General features: G+C 40.0%; 1 protein-coding gene across 8 annotated transcripts in view; it reads right to left on the reverse strand.

Annotated features, from left to right (window-relative positions):
- The window catches only part of AGK (acylglycerol kinase), a 126,107-nt gene that overhangs the window by 13,398 nt on the left and 96,814 nt on the right, over positions 1–15,895 (reverse strand). For all 8 annotated transcript variants that reach the window (XR_004351339.1, XM_032642231.1, XM_032642229.1 and 5 more), the window contains 2 exons: positions 6,066–6,145; positions 3,091–3,148 (listed from right to left, as the gene is read on the reverse strand). Coding sequence is in view for 7 of the 8 variants with exons in the window: in XM_032642231.1 (XP_032498122.1) it covers positions 3,091–3,148; positions 6,066–6,145 (138 nt within the window). In the remaining variant the exon portion in view is untranslated. The remainder of the gene's footprint in view (positions 1–3,090; positions 3,149–6,065; positions 6,146–15,895) is intronic.

Raw genomic sequence — 15,895 nt, forward strand, 5'->3', positions numbered from 1 at the left:
ATAAGCCTTCTAAACCTATTTTCATCTTGCTTCAAAACTCCCCGTACTACCATCACCATCACCACCACCACCATCACCAGCACCACCACCACCATCACCACCACCACCACCACCATCATCACCATCACTACCACCACCTCACTTTCAAAAGATCACTTGCTTCCTGCACTTCAGTGAGAATATCAAGACATCAGTGAGAACCGCCTTACCTCTTTATAAATATGTTTTCATCTGTACCTCTTCTTTATTTCTCTCCTGTCTCAAGGAAAAAGGCATCCCTCCCCCATCCAAGGCTAGTCCAGGACTCTGGATCCCACTCCCTTCCATGTGCTCATGGAACTAGCTGAGTCAGTCATGCTTTTTGTGTCCTTTCTTCTCCTCCCATTCTTTTTCACTTCTGCTTCAGGAAATAAAGACACAGATATCTCTCCAATTAAAAAAAACAGAACACTCCAGTGGCCCCATATTTCTCACTAGCTTTTGTCTTTTTATGTCCTTCTTTTCAGAGTCGAGATCCTTGAGGGAGTGGCTCTACTGCCTCTACTTTTTGCTCCCATTTACCCCTGAACTTTCTTCAGTGCGGCTTCAGCTCTTCCACCCACAGGCTACCGAACCTTCAGAGGGCACTCACTTTCCTGCCTCTATTTAGACTCTGCCATTGCTTCTTGAAATCTCACTCTATTCTTGAAATTCTCTCTTCCATCGGCTTCTATGTCGGTACTTCCTCCTGGAGTCTCTCTTGGCGGTTCCCAGGCACCGTCTCTGCCTCTTTAAGTGAAGGCTATTCCTGGCCATCTATTCTCGACAGTAACTTTATCAAATCCATAGCTCAATGCCACTCATACACTTATGACATTTACATCTATCTCTTTAGCGCAGATCTCTCTGAATTCCAGACCGAAGTCACGACTGTATCGCCACCTGTCTGCACCACCAGTATGTTAAACTCAGTATGTGCCAAACTGAAAATTTCATCTTTCTTCACAAACTTCATTCTACTCTAATATTATCGGCATTAAGGGAAAACTCTAGTTACCAAACTCCAGTCCCTCAAACCAGAAATCTGGGAACACTACACACTCCTTCCAACTTTTGAGGGCTGTACCTCTTTAATCCATCCTGTGGTCAATATTCACTGTTACCACCTTATCACCTCTCAACTGGATTATGTTAAAAATCTTCTACCTGATGCCTTTGACTTTAACTACCCATGTCCAATCTCCTGTCCACACTGTTGCCAAACAATTTTTCTAGAGGGAAAATCTGCTCTTGCCACTCCCCTGCTTAAGACTCAATAACCCTCTAGTGGGCTTCCCTGGTGGCGCAGGGGTTGAGAGTCCGCCTGCCGATTCAGGGGACACGGGTTCGTGCCCCGATCCGAGAAGATCCCACATGCCGCGGAACGGCTGGGCGCGCGAGCCGTGGCCGCTGGGCCTGTGCGTCCGGAGCCTGTGCTCTGCAACGGGAGAGGCCACAACAGTGAGAGGCCCGCGTACCGCAAAAAAAGAAAAAGAAAAAGAAAAATAATAACCCTCTAGTGCTTTAGTGATAAATGTCAGATCCCACATCAAAACCTGCCATCAGCGGTCCTGACCTGACCCTCAAAGTCCCCTTCCCGCCATGCTACTGCATTGGCCATAATTAAAGACCGTGTTACACCACTGTGACTTCACACATCCTCACCGCTCCACTTGGAATGCCATTTATCTAGTCCTGTATGTATTTCAAAATCTGGCAAAAGTGTCACCTTCCCTGGGCTGACTTTACCAATCTTCAGTCAAGGGTAAATGCCCCTCCTCTCTGCTTCCGTCTTATTCTCTCCATATTTCTCTCTTAGCACTTGCCAAACTGCTGATTTACCTGGACCTCACCCCCAGCACTTGAATACCTGGACCTCACCCCCAGCACCTGAATACCTCTTGAGGGCAGGAAGCCTGTCTTATTTGACTTTGCATTCCAAATATATAGCAGGGCTTGCCACACAACAGGTATGCGGTAATTGTTTGCTGAAGAAATGATGGAAACAGTTTACATGCTCCCAGATTCTACAACTTAAATAAGTAGTTACTCTATTTTTCCTGAATGCAATCCCTACTCCACCAATGTAATTATCCCCTCAAGCAACAACAGTAATGCATTTTACTCACACAATTTGCCGTAGGTATAGAAAGTCCCTGGCGCCCCCCAAGTTCATTTTAATAATCATGTAGATTGGTTACCCCGAGTACTTTAATGGTTTTGTTATCCATCTGGAATTTATTTAGAAGGTAAAGGGAGCTATGTTTTCCAAACATTTTGCAATGGACGTGTATTACTTTTGTAATTCGAAAAACACTCGATACTCTGAATGTTAAAATTAAAACCAAACTTTTCACTACATTCAAACTTCATCTGCCAATTTTCAGATCGGTCGAATTGTAAATATACTACCTTGATTTGCGTAAAAGCTGAACACAGTGTATAGTACACAGATTAAGTATGACTTTTCCATTAGCATTTTCATTAATATACATTGTTGAGCTTTTCTCTATGCCAGTGTTTTTCATTGTATAGTCTACAGCAGCATGGCCTGATAGAACTTTCTCTGATGATGGCAACTGTCTCTATACCTGTGCTGTCCAATACAGCAACCACTACCCACATCTGGCTAGTTTGAAAAAGCACAGTTTGAAGCACAAAGCATAGTTTGAAACCTCCTATATTATACACAAGCCTGTATGATTAGATACACAACTGCAGTTCATTTCCGGATGCTAATATATAGACACACTTGCAAATAGTTAATGAGATACAGGTCATTGTGTTCAAGGTTTGTCTGGTAAGAGTGAGTGCGTGAATAGACAAAGGGAAGTAAGATACTAAAATGAAATGAAATCTGGGCTTGCTAATGGAGAGGGTAAGTTGGTAGATGAGAGGAATCGCAACAGGAATGCTTTCTGCATTTGTATATAAGTAAATATGCCCCATTTCAGTGCTGGAGCACACTATATACATCTGTAGCAAGAAATTGTTAAGGGTTCCAAATACACACATCACAGAGGAACAACAAAATACCAGAAGTCAAGCTTCTACACTGTAAACTGTATTTACCTTAAGAGTGCTGAAAAAGTGGGCTACTTTGGTCTTTAGAGGCCCGAGATACCAGTACCTGAGAAAGACCAAGATAAAAATGTAATTAGAATATTGAAAGAACTGTCAATGTGCTAGATACCATTCATGACGGATAATGCATTAGAATTACACCTTTACCATGAGTGTCTGCTCTGGAGGCTTGGAGACTGTGGTTTAGTATTAAAAAAAAAGCATTGCAGTTAAGTTTTTAATCTGCATTTGAATACCATGTCAAACTGTACATAATTAGTTACACAGCAGCTAGATCCTTGCAATCTACAAGGGATATATAATCAGAGTCTCCTTGAATCTCTAAATTCACAGGTATCACCGTAATATATACTTTCCACCATGGAATACAGTTGAGTATACATTCCAAATGAGTGGAGAGGGATAAAGCCACAATGAGACGCAGTTGCTGGGTGCTGATGTATTACTCATGAGCTAAATGGCTGCATTCTGTACACCGTGTTCTCTCTCACACACAGACATACAATTAAAATCTGTAAATCAGCATAATTTCGCATTACTTATGTAATGCAGCTTGAAAATGGCAAATGTGAAATCTGGGAATGAAGAGGGTCCGCTCCATATTGCTAAATACCTAAAAGCTACTGAAGAGAAAAAGATGCCTAGTTGGAATTAGAAAAGTGGCATAAAGTAGATTTCTCTCTTAAAACTCATCTGTCACCTACCAGCCCATCTTAACAGCTCCCCATTTGTTTTGGATCAATATGTATTTATTTAGCACTTACTATGTATATGGAGGAAACGAAGCAATATAAAGAATATAAAATTCTTGCCTTTGAGGGCTCCTAATTTGAGAAAATAAGGCCCCCCAAAGTAATAGAAAACAACAAATAAATAAACATTTACATGACATGGTATAAACTGATCACGATTCATTGGTAAGGAGAGTCAAGAAGGCACAAGAAATCACTAAGGGCCTAAAATCACTGAAGCAGCCACACTTGCATAATGAATGACACAAGAACAAAGTAAGGGCATGAGACCTAGAAACATGGGTTGGATTTAGATACATAAAAGAGGGAAGGAGATCATTCTAGGCAGAAGGAGTAGTAAAAGTACGGGAAACACTGAGAGTAATAGCCAGGGCAAAAGCTTTATTTAAAGCAAAGATACACAACTCTGTAGTGAGGGGTGCTGACGGATTAAGTTGGGCCTTGAATGCCCAAATAAGGAGTTTAGCTATCCAACGAGCAATGCGGAACCACTCTATTACCCAGGTAAGTACCGTGATGCTATTCATGAGGGCTTGGACCAACTAATTTTTTTGTTTTTGTTCTTTTGTTTCAAAGGTTACTCAATGATTTGCTTCTTTTCCCAGTTAGCCGGACAGAAACACATCCCATCCAAGGCAGTTTATTTCTAAACTGCCTGCAGTTCCCTCCATCTGTATCGATAGCAAGTTCTGACACTGCGCTTGCAGTCTTCCCGAGGCCAGCTAGGAATTGGTTTCTTGCATCCCGATTGTTTCTCTCATGACACACAGAGCGACTCAGTGCACGGTCCTAGTCCAGGTATAACAACAACCAGAATTTTAAAATTCACTGCTCAGAAATCAAACAGAATGTGGGCCCGCGTGTGATATTCCTAAAGGGCTGACCTATGCTTGTGCTCAATACATTTAGAAAGCAATCTGCTCTCATCAGACTTTCTCAGGGGAAACCAAGCAATTCTTCTTGGTAAATTGCTGGCATTTGACATTACAGATCAGACACAAAGATAACTTGTGGAATCAAGATAACCACGGCATACTTGCAAATAAAAGCTGTGAAATATTAAAGAACACAGTGTGTGATATAATGTAGTGATATCTCTCTTTTGACAGCCCACTGTCAGGAACTTCATTAGCAGGAATAACCAGTGAAACAAATGAGAGACATTTCTGTAGGCACCTCCCTGGCAGTCCAATGGTTAAAAGACTTCACCTTCCAATGCAGGGGGTGCAGGTTCGATCCCTGCTCGGGGAGCTAAGATCCCACAGGCCACATGGCCAAAAAAAACAAAACATAAAACAGGAGCAATATTATAACAAAAATTCAATAAAGTTAAAAATGGTCCACATCAAAAAAAAAAAAACTTAGAAATTTCTGTAAAGAAAATGAGCAGGAATGCCTACAGTGTGAAAGAGGGGTTTCTTGATAAAAGCTGTGTGTGAGATCAATCCTCGTTCATTTAAACCATACTAAAATTGTAAGCCCGTTTTCGAGAAGAGGTAAAGAAAAACTAAAACGCCCACCAGCGAGGAGGGAACCTCACGCCGCGTCTGCTCAGCCCCACCACAGGAAGCCCTGCCCAAGCAGCCTCTCCGTGCAACAGAACAGGACACACCCTCTTTCCGAGCCAGGAGCCTATTCTACACGATGAATTCTCCAAAAATAAGCCCGTTCGCATGAAAAGCCAGCGGCGGCCCTCTAATCACCTCCTCCACAGGCCTGTTTCTTTCATCTCCCAACATAGCCAGGCATCTGCCTTTCTTCCTCCTCTGAAAGAGGTGGCCTGGGCTCTGTGGATCTGCTAGGCTTTCAGAAAAAACACCTCTCGTCGGGGGGTCTTCCAACCAGGGTTGTGAAAGCTCCACGAGGCTGTGGCCCCAGCGGTGCCTCTGACTTCGTACCCAGCTAAGGAGGCCGCGGGAGGAGAGGCCATCCAGTGCCCCTCCGGGCTAGTGTGGCCTCACCCACGCTCAAATACGACATCTAGAAAGAGAGATGCACGCGGCTCCTCTTGATCTTCCGCCAAGCTAGCATGGAGGAACCCGGAACTGTCCGCAGCCTCTCTGCACGTAAGAACTTAAACCTCTACCTGTTATTCACACACAATTCCACCGCACTCACTCCTAGATCACTACATGTTGAAACCGCAAAGACAGGGACAGAATAAGAAGGTGTCTTAAAATCACCACACGTTAATACAGTGCCCCCCTTTACTTGCTAACTGAGACGCCAGCATCTCGGAAGGATCCCCATCGGAGGCCGGTCAGTGCAAACACAGGCTGTTCCTTTTCACCCTGGAAGTTAAACACATTTAATTTAAATTAATGACGACAATAACTTGGAACTCTCTACAGGTAAGTAACCAGCAAACGTTCATGGCCCACGTTTCATCAAACCAAAATTCTAAAAGGAATGTTCCAAATTTAAGAAATTAATTCTGTGAGTGCTCAAAGTCCTTAAATAAACTGTCCTGGAAAATGAAGCTAACTTTTATGTATTAGGCCTCATGAATCCGCTGGCAAGAAAACATAGTATCATGCTTCAGACTGTAACCATTAGGCTGATTCTTGGACCAATTAGTCGGGTCAGCCAGAATTTCTTCTCTCTCTTATACTTGTCCAAGGCAAAGATAATTTAAGCCTGCGTTCTCTTTGGAGGGCCAAGAGCTATCAAGGAAGATCAGCGTCCTGGTATGTACTCCAGAATGTTTCACTTGGATATCTGAAAATACAGCCAGATATTTGTCATAACAAATCAGGATGAAAAGTGACTTGGATTTAGTCTAGTGCTTTATGGCCAAATATTGCATGTTATAATCAGCAAGCTTCTAATAAATCAGTGAGTTTATTTAGCAATATATAGAAAACACACAATTGAGCCACTGCCTTCAAGAGTTTACACTTCATGATGGGCTTTCCTATATGAAAATATACACACCAGGATTCTGAAAGGGCCTTTCCCGGTAGCTCAGAATTGCAGCTAAAGCCCAAGGGTACCCACATTCTAAAGAGAGCTGCCAAATGCCAGACACAACTCCACAGAATTTGCTAAACAGGCACAGAACCAGCTCGGTTTCCACCATGCCATCATTAGAACCAGTGTAAGCAGAAGATTAGGAACTGGAGGAGAATCCTTGGCACTGTGAGTTGTTGGCCTAGAGAAAGCGTCTAAGTCTTCTTAGGAGAGGTAGTCCCTCCCCGCTCAGTCCCACTTTCGCTCCTGTTCCCGCTACCCTGAAACAAGTGAGGGTTTTCTAGGCAAATCACACATGAATAGGGCCAGCCTACCAGTAAAAGACACTGGCCTCTCATTCCTTGGTTGTGTATCTGTTGAAGCAGATTTCCTATTCTGCTCTCTCCACCTGCTTAAGCAAGAGAAGAAGGAGCTAGAGGGAAATGGCAGAGCAAAGAGGTGATGGTAAGGTAACCCACTACTGGCACAGCAAGGATGTATTAGTCTCCTGGGTGCCTAGTGTATACTGTGGAAGACAGCAGGGCTTGAGCCATCCTGACTATACTAAGCTAATCATTCATTCATTCTTTTTTTTTTAATGAATCATCATTAATGGATATATATTATATATTAGGAACTAGTGATAAAAAATGTCCTCAAAGAGCTCAAGGTATAATAGGGGGTAGAAAGACACAGACAATAACAACACAATGCAGTAGGTTCAAAGAACAGAGATGTGTATCAAGTATTATGAAAGTACAGAGCAGGTGCAACTGTACAGTGAGTGAGGGAGCCAAGGAGATGGATGGTCAGGGAAAACACAATGTAAGTTTTAAGACAAACCATACATTTTAAAGAATAAGGTAAAATCTGAACAGACGGATTACTAGTAAGGAGACTGAATCAGTAGAAACCTCTCAACAAACAAAAGTCCAGGACCAGACAGTTTTACTGGTAGATTTTACCAAACATTCAAAGGAGAATTAATACCAATCCTTTTCATACTCTTCCAAAAAACAGAAGAGGAAGGAATTCTTCCAAACTGATTTTTTGAGGCCAGCATTACCCTGATACCAAAACCAGACAAGGACAATACAAGAAAACAAAATTAAAGGCCAATATTCCTGATGAACATAGATGCAAAAACCCTCAACAAAATATTAGCAAACCAAACTCAACCATACATTAAAAGGATGAGACACCATAAATCAAGTAAGATTTATTCCACGGATGCAAGGATGGTTCAACATCTTCAAATCAGTCAGTGTGACATGCTACATCAACAAAATGAAGGATGAAAATCATATGATCATTTCACTAGATGCAGAAAAAGTATGTGATAAACTTCAACACTGATTTATGATAAAAACTCTCAACAAAGTGGGTACAGAGGGAACATACCTCAACATAATAAAAGGCCATATATGACAAGACCATAGCTTACTTCCTACTCAACAGTAAAAAGGCTTTCCTCTAAGATCTTGAACAAGAGAGACGCCTACCCTTACTACTTTTATTCAACATAGTATTGGAAGTGTTAGAGCAATTAGGTAAGAAAAAGAAAGGCATCCAGATTGGAAAAGAAGAAGTAAAACTATCATGATTTACAGATGACATGACAGAACTAATGAATTCAGTAAAGTTGCAGGATACAAAATCAATACACAATAATCTGTGGCATTTCTATACACTAATAACAAACTATCAGAAGGAGAAATAAAGAAAATAATCCCATTTACAATTGCATCAAAAAGAATAAAATATCTAGGAATAAATTTAACCAAGGAGGTGAAATTGAAAACTACAAGACATTAATGAAAGAAATTGAAAATGAGATGATATTCTATGATATTCTACTCCTGGATTGGAAAAATTAATCATGTTCAAATGTCCATACTACCAAAAGCAATCTACAGATTCACTACAATCCCTACCAAAATTCCAAAGACATTTTTCGAAGACATAGAACATATAATCCTAAAATTTGTATGGACCCAAAAAGAAACCCCAAACAGCCAAAGCAATCCTGAGAAATAAGAACAAAGCTGGAGGTATCACACTCCCTGATTTCAAACTATATTACAAAGCTATAGTGATTAAAACTGCATGGTACTGTGATAAAAACAGACACATAAATCAACAGAACAAAGAGCCCAGAAATAAACCCACACATATATGGTAAATTAATTTATGACAAAGGAGCCAAGAATATACAATGGGGAAAGGACAGTCTCTTCAATAAATGATGCTAAGAAAACTGGACAGTCACATGCAAAAGAATGAAACTGGACCACTATCTTACACCACATAAAAAGATTAATTCAAAATGGATTAAAGACTTCAATATAAGATCTAAAACAATAAAGCTCCTAGAAGAAAACATAGGGGGTAAGCTTCCTGACATAAGTCTTGGCAATGATTTTTAAATCTGACACCAAAAGCAAAAGCAACTAAAGCAAAATTAAATAAGTGGGGCCACATCATGCTAAAAACCTTCTGTTCAGCAAAGGAAACCATCAACAAAATAAAAAGGCAACCTACTGAATAGGAGAAAATGTTTGCAAATCATATATCTGATAAGGGGTTAATATCCAAAATATATAAAGAACTCATATAACTCAACAGAAAAAACACAAAAAAAGCAATCCACTTGAAAAATGGGCAAAGCATAGAAACAGACATACTGATGCCCAGCATCATTAATCATCAGAGAAAGGCAAATGAAAACCACAATGAGATACCACCTCACACCTATTAGAATGGCTATCATCTAAAAGACAAGAAAAAACAAGCATTGTTGAGAATGTGGAGAAAAGGGAAACTTTGTGCATGCCGGTGGGAATGCAAATTGGTGCAGCCACTATGGAAAACAGGATGGAAGTTCCTCAAAGAATTAAAAATAGAGCTACCATGTGATACAGCAATTCCACTTCTAGGTATTTATCCAAAGAAAACACAAACGTTAACTCAAAATACATATGCAACAGACACCACAGAAATACAAAGCATCATAAGAGACTACTACAAGCAACTCTATGCCAATAAAATGGACAACCTGGAAGAAATGGACAAATTCTTAGAAAGGTACAACCTTCCAAGACTTAACCAGGAAGAAATAGAAAATATGAACAGACCAATCACAAGCACTGAAATTGAAACTGTGATTAAAAATCTTCCAACAAACAGAAGTCCAGGACCAGATGGCTTCACAGGTGAATTCTGTCAAACATTTAGAGAAGAGCTAACACCCATCCTTCTCAAACTCTTCTAAAAAATTGCAGAGGAAGGAACACTCCCAAACTCATTCTATGAGGCCACCATCACCCTGATACCAAAACTAGACAAACATACTACAAAAAAAGAAAATTACAGACCAATATCACTGATGAATATAGATACAAAAATCCTCAACAAACTACTAGCAAACAGAATCCAACAACACATTAAAAGGATCATACACCATGATCAAGTGGGATTTATCCCAGGGATGCAAGGATTCTTCAATATACGCAAATCAAGCAATGTGATACACCATATTAACAAACTGAAGAATAAAAACCATATGATCATCTCAATAGATGGAGAAAAAGCTTTTGACAAAATTCAACACCCATTTATGATAAAAACTCTCCAGAAAGTGGGTATAGAGGGAACCTACCTCAACATAATAAAGGCCATATATAACAAACCCACAGCCAACATCATTCTCAATGGTGAAAAGCTGAAAGCATTCACTCTAAGATCAGAAACAAGCCACTATTATTCATCATAGTTTTGGAAGTCCTAGCTACGGCAATCAGAGAAGAAAAAGAATAAAAGGAATACAAATTGGAAAAGAAGTAAAACTTTCACTGTTTGCAGATGACATGATAGTATACATACAGAATCCTAAAGATGCCACCAGAAAACTACTAGAGCTAATCAATGAATCTGGTAAAGTTGCAGGATACAAAATTAATGCACAGAAATCTCTTGCATTCCTATACACTAACAACGAAAAATCAGAAAGAGAAATTAAGGAAACAATCCCATTCACCATTGCAACCAAAAGAATAAAACACCTAGGAATAAACCTGCCTAAGGAGGTAAAAGACCTGTACTCAAAAAACTATAAGACACTGATGAAAGAAATCAAAGATGACACAAACAGATGGAGAGATATACCACATTCTTGGATTGGAAGAATCAATATTGTGAAAATGACTATACTACCCAAAGCAATCTACAGATTCAATGCAATCCCTATCAAATTACCAGTGGCATTTTTTACAGAACTAGAATAAAAAATCTTAAAATTTGTATGGAGACACAAAAGACCCCGAATAGCCAAAGCAGTCTTAAGGGAAAAAAATGGAACTGGAGGAATCAGACTCCCTAACTTCAGACTATACTACAAAGCTACAGTAATCAAGACAATACGGTACTGGCACAAAAACAGAAATATAGATCAATGGAACAGGATAGTAAGGCCAGAGATAAACCCACACACCTACGGTCAACTAATCTATGACAAAGGAGGCAAGGATATACAATGGAGAAAAGACAGTCTCTTCAATAAGTGGTGCTGGGAAAATTGGACAGCTACATGTAAAAGAATGAAATTAGAACACTCGCTAACACCATACACAAAAAAAAACTCAAAATGGATTAGAGATCTAAATGTAAGACCGGACACTATAAAACTCTTAGAGGAAAACATAGGAAGAACACTCTTTGACATAAATCACAGCAAGGTCTTTTTTGATCCACCTCCTAGAGTAATGGAAATAAAAATAAACAAATGGGACCTAATGAAACTTAAAAGCTTTTGCACAGCAAAGGAAACTACAAACAAGACAAAAAGACAACCCTCAGAATGGGAGAAAATATTTGCAAACGAATCAACGGACAAAGGATTAATCTACAAAATATATAAACAGCTCATGCAGCTCAATATTAAAAAAACAAACAACCCAATCCAAAGATGGGCAGAAGAGCTAAATAGACATTTCTCCAAAGAAGACATACAGATGGCCAAGAAGCACATGAAAAGCTGCTCAGCATCACTAATTATTAGAGAAATGCAAATCAAAACTACAATGAGGGGCTTCCCTGTTGGCACAGTGGTTGAGAGTCCGCCTGCCGACGCAGGGGACATGGGTTCGTGCCCCGGTCTGGGAGGATCTTACACGATGCAGAGCGGCTGGGCCCGTGAGCCATGGCCGCTCAGCCTGCGCGTCCAGAGCCTGTGCTCCACAACAGGAGAGGCCACAACAGTTGGAGGCCTGTGTACCACAAAAAAAAAAAAAAAAAAAAGAAACTACAATGAGGTATCACCTCACATCAGTTAGAATGGGCATCATCAGAAAATCTACAAACAACAGATGCTGGAGAGGCTGTGGAGAAGAGGGAACCCTCTTGCACTGTTGGTGGGAATGTAAATGGATACAGCCTCTATGGAGAACAGTATGGAGGTTCTTTAAAAAACTAAAAATAGAAGTACCATATGACCCAGCAATCCCACGACTGGGCATATAATCTGAGAATCCATAATTCCAAAAGACACATGCACCCCAATGTTCACTGCAGCACTATTTACAATATCCAAGTCATGGAAGCAACCTAAATGTCCATCGACAGACGAATGGATAAAGATGTGGTACGTATATACAATGGAATATTACTCAGCCACAAAAAGGAAGGAAATTGAGTCATTTGTAGAGACGTGGATGGACCTAGAGACTGCCATACAGAGTGAAGTAAGTCAGAAAGAGAAAAACAAATATCATATACTAACACATATATGTGGAACCTAGAAAAATGGTACAGGTGAACTGGTTTGCAGGGCAGAAATAGAGACTCAGATGTAGAGAACAACCTATAGACACCAAGGGAGGAAAGTGGTGGCGGGGGGGTGGTGGTGGGATGATTTGGGAGATTGGGATTGACATATATACACTAATATGTATAAAATGGATAACTAATAAGAACATGCTGTATAAAAAATTTTTTAAATAAAAAGATACATGCACTCCCATGTTCACTGCAGCACTAATTATAATAGCCAAGATATGGAAACAACTTAAGTGTCCATCGACAGATGAATGGATAAAGAAACTGTGGCATGCACACACACACACACAGACTCAGAAATATTATTTAGCCATAAAACAGAATGAAAACTTGCCATTTGGGACAACATGGATGGACCTTGAGGGCACTGTGCTAAGTGAAGTAAGTCAGAGGAAGACAAATACTGTATGATCTCTCTTACATGTGAAATCTAAAAAAACAAAAAAATAACAACAACAAAGAAAACAAGCTTATAGATGATACAGAAAACAGATTGGTGGTTGACAGAGGCAGGGAACAGGGGGTGGGAGGAATTTTTTAATGCAATCTATGTTTTTTGATCCAGCATTTATATGTATGTGTATCTGTATCTATATATATATCTGTATAATTCCTGGATTCATTCTTTTATCTATTCATTATAATCTTTTCAGATCTACCTAGGAGGTTCCCAAGAGTGAGCTAAGCACTATATAGTATTGAAAGAGAAGGAACAAGGCTGAATCATACAGTACTGGACTAGGGAAGATACATGCTAATTAGAAAAAAGAGAGAGAGAAATCAGGTCCCTTGAGGAAGGACACTATATTACAGTAATAAGTGCATACTACAGTGATTTCCCCAGTCCTTCCCCAAAAAGGAAAACTAAATAAAGCACCTAAATTGGGGAGGGTGGGAAGAAAGTAGAGAGAAAGAAAAGAAACGAGGAGAAAGGGCGCTCTAGCCTAAGGGAGAGAATTAAAACTATGTGAATAGTTTGCTGTATCAATGGGAACATCTCCCAAATGTTTCTTAAGATGTTAAGTGCTACAGCTGATGATGATGATGATATGATGATGATGATAGAAGATTCCATGTTGAAATAAGTTGGGAAATATCAAACTTATTTGGTTTGAAAGAAGTTATATTTACTGCAATTCTTTTTAGAGTCTTTAATATGTTAATGTAAATTATAAATGTCCAAAAGAAGAAGCACAATATACGGCTTTCCTGAGTTGTTAACTGTTCAGCCCTTCTCTGGGAAAACATCTTGCATAAGTAATATTCCTTAGGGAAATGCTGTTCTAAAGCATGTAGTGGAAGCAAGAAGTGCTGAGCTAAGTACTCAAGATTTCCTGACTGGTGCTCTAAAACCATTTTCCCTTTCTTCATGTAGGGGGAAGAATTTTGGGACTCTTCTGTTAAGTTTAACCAAAAAGCCTTGCAACCTTAAGGTTCCACGGAATTGAGTTGCTATGTTCCAGCAAGGGGTAGGAAAGGAGTGTGAAGAATGTGAAAAGTCTAGAAAAGCAGATGGGCACAGAGCCCTCAGGATTCAGCAGAGGCCAGTAGTGGAGACACTGGTCCCAGTTGGAGGACACACAAGCACAGGAAAAATAAGCAAGGTCAGCTGAACAGAGTGGAAGCCAACAGACAAAGCACCACTGTATCTTAGGCCAGTGAAGTTCTGGGCAATAGTCAGATTATGAGATGGAGAGATGAGAAAACAAGAACAGATACTGTACAGAAAGACAGACATGCAGCCAGACCTTAGCAGCAAAGGAGATAAGCTGCTCCAAGTCAGAGGCTCCCCTGGACAGAGTAAATCCCTGCGGGGAAATGACCTCACGCTCTGCAGAGGAAAACAACTGGGAGAGCTGGCTGGAACAGAATTTAAGGAACAGTGACAAGAAAACGATCCTGGTCAACTAGACGACTGCCCGACCTATGGATTTTAGGGATTCTAGATGAAGAAAAAGAATCAAGGCAGAAGGAGCTCAGGAGCAGCTCTAAGCATCGTCGTATGAGAATGATCAGAGCTGGGGCTTTAACAGAAGGAAGCCAGGAATGAAAGACAGGGTAAAGGGGGAGAGTCTCACCACCTCCCCTATCTTCCTCATTTGGTTCTGGGTTGGCAGGGTCTGAGTCGAACTGAGAGACCAAAAAGAAAGAACTAGGAAGAATTCCATAAATCTTTACAGTAGTTACTTTAAAGTCAACTTCCAGGCATTGTAGATGTCCACATGAGAAAACTGCCCTTTAAAAATCATGTGACAGGCCAAGAGTGATCCCACCTAGACAAAGCAGTGAAGGAAAAAGCAATGGACTGTAAGACAGAAAATCCTTATTCTACTTCTGTCTACAGCACAACTAGTCATATGATCAGACAACCCTTTTTTAAAAATCTGTCCAATGAAGATACTAATACACATCTTGCCTCCCTCACTGAGTTAGAAGTCCTAGGAGATGTGAACTCACACTATACAATGAAAACATAAAGCACTATTATAGCTTCCAAGGACTATTTCTTTTATTTTTGGAGAATCTTCCATTATATGTTTAATTGTGTTTCAGTTTGTTTTTTAAAAGAAGAGGAATCTGGTATCAGGCTTCATCTGCAATGCTTTTCACCACATTCTGAAAGCAATTTCCAGAAATAAAGAAAAAAGAGAAGACAAATTCAGCCTAGCTGGGTGCCTCAGAAACTACAGTAGAGGCTACTGTACTATGTTTTCTAGGAACTGATTTTAAAAGTTTTCTGCTTCCTGGGGTGTGTTACCAATATACAGAGCCTGTGTTAAATTTGACACTGGTTTCATCAATTCACAGAATCAGTATATTTGAAAGAAAAAGATAAAGGAGACAAAAGACATTTAAATGCAAGCACAGTCAAGAATGTTCAGTTAAATCCTAATTACTCTAGAATGTATTACTTCTCACACATAAATAAGAAGCAGTAAATCACTCAGTTATTAAGAGATCTACCCTGATTCACTCCTTTGACAGCAACAATAAAATAATGGATGCTGATCTGTAGTCTCTTTTCCAGGTTAACATTCCTTTCAGCACATTATGTGAAAACGATTAAGCTTTATTAGATGCTAAAGAATCAACTGCAACTTAAATCGCTTTTACCCTGACCAACAAGGTCCTAGTGGAGAGTCCAGATATCACTGCATAAAGCACAAAGGAAAATAAAAGGGAAATGGGTTGCAAGCTCACGGGTTCATCAACCGTAAACGTGCATATAGCAAATGCCATATAACTAGGAACGACATTTT

Source organism: Phocoena sinus, chromosome 9 (genome assembly GCF_008692025.1).
Source record: "Phocoena sinus isolate mPhoSin1 chromosome 9, mPhoSin1.pri, whole genome shotgun sequence".
NCBI classification, from domain to species: domain Eukaryota; kingdom Metazoa; phylum Chordata; class Mammalia; order Artiodactyla; family Phocoenidae; genus Phocoena; species Phocoena sinus.